The 12165-nt window shown below is 39.3% G+C and overlaps 1 protein-coding gene across 2 annotated transcripts in view; it reads left to right on the top strand.

Annotated features, from left to right (window-relative positions):
- uacab (uveal autoantigen with coiled-coil domains and ankyrin repeats b) overlaps window positions 1–10955 on the top strand; it is a 57424-nt gene extending 46469 nt beyond the window's left edge. For both annotated transcript variants that reach the window (XM_028475281.1, XM_028475290.1), the window contains exons 9-18: window positions 1295–1332; window positions 1571–1627; window positions 1728–1835; window positions 3358–3450; window positions 3590–3620; window positions 3733–3782; window positions 4898–7579; window positions 7723–7875; window positions 8369–8434; window positions 9463–10955. In XM_028475281.1, coding sequence (XP_028331082.1) covers window positions 1295–1332; window positions 1571–1627; window positions 1728–1835; window positions 3358–3450; window positions 3590–3620; window positions 3733–3782; window positions 4898–7579; window positions 7723–7875; window positions 8369–8434; window positions 9463–9534 — 3350 coding nt within the window. In that variant the 3' untranslated portion in view covers window positions 9535–10955. The remainder of the gene's footprint in view (window positions 1–1294; window positions 1333–1570; window positions 1628–1727; window positions 1836–3357; window positions 3451–3589; window positions 3621–3732; window positions 3783–4897; window positions 7580–7722; window positions 7876–8368; window positions 8435–9462) is intronic.
- The last annotated feature ends 1210 nt before the right edge of the window (window positions 10956–12165 follow it).

Raw genomic sequence — 12165 nt, 5'->3', positions numbered from 1 at the left:
GGATCAATTTCTATTCATTTTGGTAAACCTTTGTGGAATAATTTGAGGAAAATCGCAGGATTTTAATTTGCAATTAAAAATAACTGCCATTGGGGCGGTGTGTAGCTCAGTGGGTTGAGCGCCCGCCCCATGTACGGAGGCTGTAGCTCCTCACCTGCAGCGGGTCCAGGTTCGATTCCCAGCCTGGGACCCTCTCCTGCGTGTCATTCCCTGCTCTCCCCTACCCCCTTCCTGTCAAGCAACTGTCATATAAAGGCCACTAGAGCCAAAAAAATCCTTTAAAAAAAAAAATAAATAAAATAAAATAACTGCCATTGAGTGATATAAGCATTGGGGAAAGGTTTGAGCCCTGCAGATATGTGGATTTTAATTGAATTTGAGATATCTAACTCTGAGTTAGTTATTAATGTATGCAATGATTTATTTTTTCTCAGTCATTTTTACTTTCTCCTCAAGCAGCGAATGCTTTAAAGGGAACAGCAGGAAACTCCTAAAAAATTGAGCACAATATGAAAATGTCAAAGGAAAAATCAGAGGAGACTTTTTTCTTTTTTTTTTTTTTTTAAACTTTTACCAGCCTCGTTTATTGCTGTGATTTTTGTGGTTCTAATCTTCAAAGTTAACAAGCTGCATGTCAAATGTGCCTGATTGGCTCATGCTGTTATAATGATGTAGTGTTTCTGCTTAGCAAATGCCCACGGAGGCTGTTTACACTCTATGATTTATCTGCAGCTGCTGTCCAGCCAGCAGGTCATGGACATGACTAAGGAATTCTATTGCACTTTATTATAATAAGGGCTTCGGAGATGCTTCAAATTCAGAGGAAGCTGACTGATACCCACTTGGAATACACATACACAACAACTCCAGACACTTCAAATGTCAACTTGGCCAAGTTGACAAGTTTTATGTGAAACCCTTCTCATTAAACTTTTAGTTATATTTCAGTTTCAGGGTGAAGAAAACAATCTTTTTTTTTTCTCACTGAAAATGTCAGTAGGTTAATTAAATAAATGGAGTGATGATTCTAAATAAGATGTTTTATTTTGTCCTTACAGATAATTAATAATTTATCTGACATTACATTATTATGTTTTTAAATGTGCAGGAGTAGGGGGTACATAGCTTCAGGTGAAATGTCTGAAGGGGTAATGGACTGTGAAAAGTTTGGGAACTATTGCTTTACACTCCTTGGATTCAAAATATTCTCAGGGTATTATAAAAAGAAATCCAAGTCTTTTAAATCACAACAGTGAGGAGAAAATATCTGATTTGTTTGCTCATTTCATTGCAGACAAAGACGCTGCAAGGATACAGCAGTGGAAGCGAAAGGTAAAATGCACCCAGCCGCCATTTCATAAAGATTTTTAATTTGCACTGTGTTAAAGATTGTTAAGATCACAGATTGAATTGACTGAAAACACTGTCATTTGTTTCTGAAAAATGTCATGAACACATTTTAGTGCAGGGGCCTTTCACTCTGTTTTACGTGGCTGCCATCTAGTGGCTGTTAATGGTGATTTTCCCATCAGTTTTCAATTAAACTCAAACCATCTCTTTATACTTTCAGTACTCGGTAGAGAGATCAGAGTCAGTTGAAGCTAATCGGAGGGACCAGATCATCCATGTAAGTGCTTACATGCTATCTAACCCAGTCATGTGTTAACAATTATCAATATGAGGTACTTTTTTTTTTTTACATCAAAAAGTTTTATATTGTTTATTAGGACCTGGAAAGGCAGAACGAAAGCCTTCAGGAAGGGCTCAGGAAATACGACCAGGAACAGAAAACTCTGTTGGATAAAGTCAACATGCTACAACAGCAGCTTGCACAGGTGACGTAGCACTGCAGACGATCAACATTTATCACCATCTTACTTGACATTTAAAGTGCGTGAAGTGGAGGGTCTAGGTTTGGGTTTAAATCATGAAAATCTGAAAAATGCTGCTCAGCTCAATTGGATTTTATTGGCTTTTTTTCCTAGAAGTTTGTAGGTTGTGTCTAGGGCTGGGCGATATGGCCTTTTATAAATACCGCGATATTTTTAGGCCATGTCACGATACACGATATATATCTCGATATTTTGCATTACCCTTGAATTAACACTTTGATGCACAAAATCACATACTGCATTAATATATGCCAATTTTAAACTTTCATGCAAAAAAGGGGATATCACAACTAAGTCAAAGTTGACATAACTGTATTTATTAAACAGTGAGTGGCTCAAACATAAAATTGTCAACAGAAAGTGCACGTTCTGTGCAAAATTGTCACAGAGACATTTCAAAACAAGACATTAGTGCAGGATGCAACTCACATGGCATTTCAAAACACAAAATTAAAGTGCACTTTTTGTACATGATGCCACTACAATATTTTAAAACAAATAGTGCCCTTTTGTGCATGTTGTCATTAAGATATTTAATAAAAAAAAAAAAGAAAAAAATCAAAAAAAAAAAAAAAAAAAGTCCGCGAGTTTAACGGTATGGTCATTTTCGACACCGCACAGACTACAAGCTGCGATATATCGAGTATATTCGATATATCGCCCAGCCCTAGTTGTGTATGCTGTTTATTAAATGAGTTTTAATTAAAATTTTCACTTTTTTTTCGGCCTTTGGTGAAAGATTAATGACTAAGACTCTTTATCACCTAAATATAAATTTTATATATTATTAATGTTTGTCAATCTGCAGGAAAAGATAACTACAGAAGAGACTCAAAAAGAAGTACGAGGTGAAGTTGTTCTTTTAAAGAAAAAAAATATAAATACTTTGATTTGTAATAATTTTTTATTTCATTAAATGTTCTGATGAAATAAATTATATAGATCGAACAGTGAATCAATTTCAAGCAATTACAGCTTCTCTTAGAATGCCCTACCTGTTTATCCTGAGCACTCATGTGGACCTAACATACGTGTTCTTTGCCTGTCGGATCAAACTAGCGTAAATCCCAGAGTACCTGGAATAATCCGGTTGACTCTGGAAGACTAAACAGTAGGACATGGGCGCAAAAACGAAATGAAACACTTTGTTTTCTGTGTGCATTTATTGGCTGGACCACCACCTTTTACTGCATAATACAGTTTTTTTCCCCACTGTATAAAAACGTACCCAAAATAAAATGGTGTTCTTGCAAAGACAGATGAGTTCATCTATGATTGTTTGCCTGCTGATGGAATGTGCTCTGCGTCCTTTGGTCAGATCAAGTCTCGAGATAATCGTGTATAAAAGAATAGCAGATAAAATTCAGACCCTCCACTGATTGTGCCTCTGCTCAGTCTGTTCTTTATTAATGTGGCTGTGATGCTCGGCCAACTGCTGCCTTTGTGTTCGTTTTTAATGAATCAGAAAGATCAGCTGAAGGTGTTTCACGGTGGCAAAGAGCGAGAGGAAGGAGCTCGAGGCCTCGAGACTGTGAAGGTCCAACTGCGCAGTACTTTGGTCAGTACTATCACGTACAAAGTCTCCAGAATTTAACCTCTGTTCTTTATTATCACTCAAATTATATTAACAATGAATTACTGTTTTACATTTTTATTTAAAATGAAAAAACATTCTTATATATATTTTGTTCCCACAGGGAGAGTACTCAGGCCAATCTGTCATCAAAGGTTAGCACTTTTTTGTTACATAATAAAATGAATAAAATGGATAGCTGTGAAATCACCTTTTAATTACCAGGTTTGTACCATTTGTTTTAATGTTTAACTGTTGTCATGACAGGCAAGGAAAACAATTTGGTCAAACAAGCTCGCAGTGTGGATTCTGACCACGTAAGTTTTATTAATACTTTTTAAAAAGAAATTGTTTGTGAAATTACCCAAAAGAGTTGAAACTGAAGGATAATTATAGCTGATGGTATGTTTATCTGTGAAACATCATTTTGACATTCTTGTGTTGGAGGCCAGCCTGTGTTTGTGCTTAAATATACAGTATACAATTAGATATATTCGTGAAATGATTTGTCCTCACTGCAGTAACACATACATGTATTGACCACAACTTGTGTAGTAATAGTTCTTATTATATTATTGGTATATTTCTTGATTACTGACCCTGAATCCTAAAGCAAGGTTAAGTTTATATGGGTGGAAACCTTTTAGGATTGTTTGTTGTATTTTACAAGTTGTGAGTACACATACAGTATATAACACTAATTGTCATTCTAGCATAAAGTCCATTTTCATTGTCATGAAGCATACTGTATAAGTTTCACTGTATTAGGGCAGTTTGATGTGGATACCCATAGTTTTATTTATTGAAAAATAATTATTCCAGCTTTTAAGCGATTTATGATTAAAAATAGAAATATTAACAGATTTGTTACTGTGGTGTTTATTTAAGCTGGGGGCACCCAATGTTCTCTGAAAATAAAAAATAAAAAATAGCAAAGTTATTTATTTATGCAGCCTGTTTGAAGTGGGAAAATGATTTTTGAGAGAGAACTTCACTCATAAAAGCTTTTTAGAACTTTCATTTTAATTAGAATAGACTTATTGAAATTCACATCTTGCAGCAACACAATAGAAGAGCAGCCAGTAAGATACAAATAAATACCAACATAGGATAATAGTGTAAAATGTAAGGCTGTAGGACATATAGATGCATAGCAGAGAAAAAAGAAACGACGTGCAAATTATTGAAGTAATTTGTTGTTGGGGGTCAGTGTGGTGACAGATATTGTGAGTTAAACAGTTTGACAGTGGGCACAAATGTCCATTATTAAAGATTTCAGTGGTGTGGGCTTTTTATTTTGTGTAAAGCATTGAAACAATATGCTACTCAATGTTTAGAAAAGCATTCACTTACTAGTTTTCATCACAATAGTGTCTGAGATGATTATCATGATGCAATTTAAAAATCAGGAGTTTTTCCTTTTCATTTAAAGGTGGGACAAAATCCTCCCATTTCACGTACACTGTCCAGACCACCTGAGAGGAGTCTATCCACCGTGTGCTGGGATGTCTCACATGAACTAGACACACTTCGACGGGAACTTGAAAATGTCAAAAAAAGACAACAGGCAGCAGAGGAAGAGACAATACGGCTTCAGTCGGCACTTAACCGTAAAAGCCGAGAGTGCCAGGAGCTGGTTCAGAGCCGAGACGCCATTCAAAAGCAGGCGGACCAGCAGGTGCAGGAACTGGAAGACGCTTTGGGAGACGTGCAGAAGAGGATGCTGGATTCTGAGTGTAAGGTCAAACAGCTCCAAGCGCATGTCGTTGCTGTCAAAGAGCATCTGGGGGGGCAGGCGGCCGAAGAACTGCGCGCTCAGCTCCAGGATGTAAAAGCCAAGTATGAAGGAGCTTCAGCTGAAGTGTGTCGTGTTCGTAATCGTCTCAAGCAAAGCGAGAAGGCTTTGGAGGAATACAAGAGCAGCGAGGGTCAGCTGGCTGCTGAGACGGACAGACTGAACCTGGAGCTGGTAGCTGTGACGGCAAAACGAGACGAACTTGCCGGAACCCTTTCAGAAATGAAAAGCCAACTGAGAGAGGCCCAGACCAAACAAGGAAACACGGTTCCTGCAGAGAAGTTTGACAACATGAAAAACCTGCTCACTAATGCAGTGGATGAGAAGGAGCGGCAGCTTGCTGAGCTGAGAGAAGACTACGACCGTGTACTGGAGGAGGTGGCAGATCTCCATCAACGACTGGATAGCCCGTCCTCCCAGAAAGGGCCCATGGCGTCTCTGGAAGAACAAAATGCATCTCTGAAGAGGAAGCTTGTGGACGTGACCGCCAAAAGCCAGGCCCTGATTCAGGAATTAGAGGAGAGTGAGGAGGAAAGAGATCTGCTCCGAGAGCAGCTGGATGAGCTTAACAGTAGGATTGAGACCAATTTCATACCCGTGAAGGATCATGACGAAGTTCAAAGAAACATGGTTGCAACTCTGGAGGAGCTCGAGGACAAGCTGGTGGAAGCCAGTGAATGTTCTGGCAAAGCAGAAGCACAAGTTCAGCAGCTTCAGGCTGAAAGATCCACAATGGAGGAGCAGATCAACAGACTACGGAATGACAGTGAAAAACATCAAAGCCAAACTGGAGCACTGAGGTCCCAAAACTCTGACCTGATACAGAGACTCCAACTTTTACAGAAGAAATGTGATGAGAGAGAAAAAGAGTATGAACAGCTGACCTTACAGAGTCAGAGTCTGAGACAGAGCTTAGATGGAGAGTATGTTCCCAGACAGCAGCACGAGCAGGTGAAGATGGAGCTAATCTCCACCTTAGAGAGTGTCAGAGCTGAAATGACAAGGGTGGAAACGAAGGAAAAGGAGTGTGTGGAGGAACTGAGGAATGTGAAAGAAGGAAATGAAAAGTTGAAAGACAAGCTGGAAAAAGTTCAGTCAGAGGTGGAAAAAGATTTTATCAGCATCAAAGATCACAAAGGTTTCACTGACAAGCTGAACGCCGCTGTGATCGAGGCAGAAAATCAAGCGAACGAATCATCGGCGAAGTTTGCAACGGCTCAGCAGGAAGTAGAAAGGCTTACTCAAGAATTGGAAGCCCAGAAGAAAGAACTGGATACAATACAGGAAGCAATTCAGTCCAAGTTTGTCCCTCTGACATCAGCCGAGGAGAAGGAAGTCTCCTACTGCGCTAAGGTACAAGAACTGATGGCAAAGCTAAAGGAAATGGAAGAGAAGTTCAACCAAGAGATGTCGGCCAGAGAGAGCAGCAAGCAAGAGAAGGAGAAACTCAAATTTGAGATGGAGTCAGTCCAGCAGAGGCTGGACAGCGCTTTGGTTTCTAGTGAAAAGCACAAAAAGGAAGAAGAAGAGTTCAGGGTTAAATATGAGGAAATAGTCCAGAGGTTCGTCTACTTGGAGCAGCAGCACAAGGACGTGATGCTTCAGAAGACCCAACTTGAAGACCAGCTGGTCCTTGGCAGCTCTCAGACACAGAACCTACAGGAGCGTCTGAAGTCGGAGCTGACCCGGATCGCCACGTACGACACCGAGCTTAAAACCCTTCACGACACCATGCAGCAAGCCCAGGCCGACTGCAAGAAGGCAAGAGAGGCTCAGCAGGAGGAGGCCCAGAGGGTCAGTGTTCTCCAGAAAGAACTCCAGGAGCTTCGAGCTGAGCGGGCCTCTCTACAGCAACAACACATCAAAGACAAACAAGCCCTGGAGGCTGAAATCCATAAACTTCGACTGGTTCTTCGTGAAGAAGAGGAGAACAACGCTCAGAGAGCCGAAGACGTCTCAGCCCTGCAGTCGGAGCTTCTCCAAGCCACGCACGCTCTGGAAGATATCGGCGATAAGGAGGACCAGATGAACACCCTGAAGAAGGAGAAGCAGCAGCTGGAAGAGGAGACCACCAGCCTGAGCAACAAGCTTCTGAGTTTAGCCCAGGAGTGTGAGGAGGCCCATCAGGAGGCCTCACATGCTCGAGCGGGCGAAATACGAGTCCGGACTGAGATGGAGTCCATCCAGGAGAAGGGACGTGGTGTTGAAAGAGAGATCAAAGAGCTGAAGAAGAGATATGACGATTCCCTCAGTACCATCTCTGATCTGCAGAGGAGGATTCAGACATCTGCTCACCAGACAGAAGCCAAAGACAAAAAGGTAGGAAAACTTTATTTAAAACTTTATTCCATAATTTCATCCAGAAGGAGCTTCACAGAAGGTGCTCAAAGGAAACAAGTCTTCATATCAATATTTCATTTAAACGATGTTAAGAATTGTTTGTGTATCTTTGTGTGTATTAGATCACAGAGTTGCTAACAGACATTGATCGACTGAAACAAGCACTGAACGGTCTGTCCCAGCTAGCCTATCAGGGCAACGCACCCAACAAGTGGCAGACGCAGCACATGGACGCACTCCAAGCCCAGATCAAGAACCTCCAGCAGCAGCTGGCTGTAAGTGCTTCATTATTATAGAGAAGTGGTTAAAAAAAATAGCTGCTGCTGCCCCATTAATATACATGAAATTTACACTTTAATCACGGGGAGCCAAAGTTTATAGCCTTGACTTTGAACTCACACTTCATTGTGCATATGGTATAATTTAATGCTGCTTTTTGTCTTTCGAGCTCTGTGTCACTCCCTGAGCTTCAATTTACACTTTCTAATGCTTTCAGAAGAAAGGAAGGAAACCGTAAACATGAAACAGCGCCTTCTTTCCTTCCCTCCTGTATAACTTTTTTTGCTAAATTATGTCTGTGATATCTACTTAAATAATAAATTAATCCTGGATTAATTGGATGAAAACCAAAATCTTGAGTAACAGAAGAAAATTTTCAGGTTATCGCTGTGATCCACGGTGGATTTAGGACTTGATTTATCATACACAGTCACACACATCTGTATAGAAGCCTTTGAATAGTAACCGTTGTCTTCTCTGCTCACTAAGGATGCTGAGAGGCAGCACAGAGAAGTGGTTTCAATATATCGCACCCATCTCCTCAGTGCAGCACAGGTAAGCTCCTCCTATTCTCCATAATTATTATCTCTACATTTCATCATCAAACATCCAGTTTACTGAACAATCTTCTAATTCAATCCCAGCACAAAATTAGTTTAAGAAGTTACATCCACTGTTTGCAATAGTTTGAGCTTTGAGGCATTCAACAAATCACATCTTCAGCAGTCTACTGTAAAAACTTAGTTCACTTTCTGAAACAGAAATGAAAAATGTTTTAATATTATTTATTTATTTTAATCAAGTAAAAATATCAATATGATGGGGAATATACCCTCGCATGCATGTTTTGGGACAATATCACACAGTTAACATGGAATTTTTCAACGTAAACATGTGAACAAAGTCACGAAAATGGCCCATGCAAAATATGCACTTTTTAATCATATAAAGCACATTGAATTGCCTTGTGTATGAAATGCGCTATACATTTCTACTGCCTTGCTTTGCCTTCACCTCTTGAAACAGAAATAGCTGTATGACTGACTAAACCAGGGGTTCTGAACTAGTCTCACCCTGGGACCCGCATTTTAAATTGCGACCCACTTTTTTTTAGAATTCAACCAACCAAATTTAGTTTGTCAAAAACATCTGTTGATAACACACATATACAATCTTTTTAAAAACATAAATCTATAAATTTTCCAGTGCAACATACATTTCACAGCATGTCTGTCAAAAGAAAAGTTTCTTTCAAAATAAAAGACAAGTCCAACATTAGAGACATTATTTGATTATTTTTTACCGGCCGTCCACGACCCACCCAGTACAGGTCTGCGACTCACTCTTGGGTCCAGACCAACCACTTGACAATCACTGAACCCTTCGGAATTTTTTGAAACTGACAAACTAAAACTTGGAGCCTCTATCTACTCATAAGTACATGAATTCAATTTAAAATGTTCCCAAAAAGTGTTGTTTTTTAATACATATATGTTTGCAGTAAATATCATGTTAATTGTGTTTTCTGCCACCCAACATTTGCACCAATAGTTAAAGTTGATCACTGACTGTTTCCCTCACAGGGTCACATGGATGAAGACGTGCAGGCTGCTCTGCTGCAGATCATCCGTATGAGGCAGGAGTTTGTCTGTTAAAACTTCTAAACAGGGCACGCCGCCCGCTGACTCAAATCCACCGCCTTCATTCTCAACCCTGGATGTGTGTTTCACCTGCTGAGGCCCCTGTGGGTGCCCAGTGTGTGCGCACACATACTGTATATGCTCTATATTACTTCTCTGCAACTTTTCTCGGTACAAATGTGATATTTTTTATTTAGAAAATCTTGCATAAATTCGAAACATATCTCCCATCAACACTTAGAATTTCTAGCTGTTATTTACTGCCCACCTAAACAACAGGAAGCTTCTGTTTCTTTTTTAAATGAAACACTTGATCATGTCTCGTGATCCAAAGGAAGGTTTAGCATGTTTTGCTCCTGCTACTGAATGATTAGTCACTCATCAGTACTCTGTGTTTTGACTTTTAGAAGGATTGTTTCCATCACCAGGAGTCGTCGTCTGAGCTTTAAATGTTAAAACCTTTGCTTTCATCTTTAACACATTAGTTCAGTGACACTATTGTTGTAACTCTAGTACCAAAGACCCTAACAAGCTTCCTAATGTCATTTGTCAGGTGGTCAGTCATTGGAGGATCTGATCATTTGAGTCAGCAGGCGTGCAGTGAAGATGAAGATCTCTTGGTGTGTGTCTACAGTTTGCGGTGGCACATGGTCATTGTTGTTTTTTTTTTTCGATTTTTATTTGGTTGAACAAGAGTGTCCTCTAGTGGTCAGACTTGGCAGGCCAAGTTATTAGAGACTTACCATGAGGCCAGGGGAGCCTCAGACTGAACCTCTGTATATTTGCTCCCGAAGTGAAACATTAGAGCTTTGTTTTGTTGCGTTCGTTGCTTTGCAGCAGTGAATTAAAGACACTCTGGTTGAGAAAGATCTGTGTGAGGGTAGAAATGGGAGTAAAACTGAGGTGAGGCTGTGGCTGTTTCCCCCCCGAGCCTGCTGAAGATGTAGTGTAGTGCTGTTCTGACTGTTGAGCAAGTCTCTTTCATAGCGTTGTATTACTTTAATTAACTTCAGTGTGAAAGCTAAAAATATTCAGCAGGTCTGGAAGTAGAACGGCTTGAATGTTTCCTGTAGGACACGGATTAAAAAAAGAAAAGACAAAAAGTTTTTATTTAAGTGGAGAAGAAGCCGCCGTGAAGTTGAGTCCCTAGAAGCACTCCTGTCCTTAACTGCTCTGTTAACACTCCTAAAATCTACTTCTCTGTTTTATACTTCAACCAAAAATCTGTGTTCATACAACAGATCATATATTGTTCCGCAGACACTGTGGATTAGCACCATTTCTGGGGATACTGTCCCATGTTCTGTCAACAGAAACTGAATCCAGTGAAATAAATAAATAAATGTACTGTTTAACCAATCTGTCTGTCTTTGGCAACGTACGTGTTTGTTAACCAGTCAGTATAAATCAATTAAAGTGCCTAACATAGAAAACCACCTCGTTCTCAGTCTGTTTTGTCTCGTTCACAGATGGATGATTAAACAAGTCCGACTCGTCCTGTTGAGCTTTAAATCAAACCATCCAGTCAGACCTTGTAGTGGTTTGGAGCTTGTTTGTGTTTTCATGATTCCGCTTCTTTTTTCACTTCAGTTCATCTTTCATACCTCCTGGTCTTTTGTTTTCTTCCTCGCTTTCTTTCATTTATTTATTTTTCTTAGAACAGTGGGATGCTGGAGCCTTTTAAAGTCAAAGCTTATGGAAACACTTTTTCCTATAGAATGACATTTCTATTACAGTCCTCAACATTTATTTCCATAGGAAAGTAAAAAAAAAAAAATGTACAATTTGATAAATGACGTAAACATGTTGGAAACATCTGCAGATATAAAACCAAAAAGATTTCTTTTTTTTCTGTTTTTCCATTTTCTGACCCGCTTGTTCCTTTTTTCAGGGTCACGAGGGTCTACTAGTGCCTATCTCCAGCTCTCATTGGGCGTTAGGCGGGGTTACACCCTGGACAGGGCGCCAGTCCATCACAATTGTTAAACCAACCACTAACAAAACAATGTGTGTTTTCCAATTCCAACGCTCCTCCAAACATTGAAATGTCGGAGTTTAAAATTTTTTTTTTGAATGTGAAGTTTAGGCCTGTTAATGTAAAAATAAATATGAAAATATATTGCTGTTGTAATTGTAATTGAGTTCAGACAATTGACTGTAATTGTAATTCCCATGGAAATTCTATAAAAACTGTTATTTACAATTTAATTAAATGCAAACCAGGGGAACCATGTTACAGTTCTATGGCTTACACATATGCAGTTAACAAGTATTAAAATGTGTTTCATATCAAGTTTTTCCATTACCGGTCAGTTCACAATTTTACCATTTAAAAAATAAAATAAAATAAAAAAACTTAAATCCAGGGGTATATTTACAGGAAGAAAGGCTTAGACACCCAGAACAAAAACATTATAATCTATGTTATCATGGATAAGGAAGCCTAACAAGGTAACCAAGAGATGAGAAATAAATGAAATGACTGATAATATTTTTTTGTGTATTTTACAGCTGATTTAAAACATGGGTCAAAAGTGACCCGTTATCATTAGAGATGCTAACAAGAGGAAGGGTATGTTCTTTGGGCTACTGTATTTATTAAAGGCTAAGTAATGTGATTATTTGTGATCGAACTTTAGTAATTGA

Source organism: Gouania willdenowi, chromosome 3, assembly GCF_900634775.1.
Source record: "Gouania willdenowi chromosome 3, fGouWil2.1, whole genome shotgun sequence".
Lineage (NCBI taxonomy): Eukaryota > Metazoa > Chordata > Actinopteri > Blenniiformes > Gobiesocidae > Gouania > Gouania willdenowi.
Note: the sequence above shows the minus strand (reverse complement) of the source record. Positions and strands in the feature narration are given on the sequence as shown.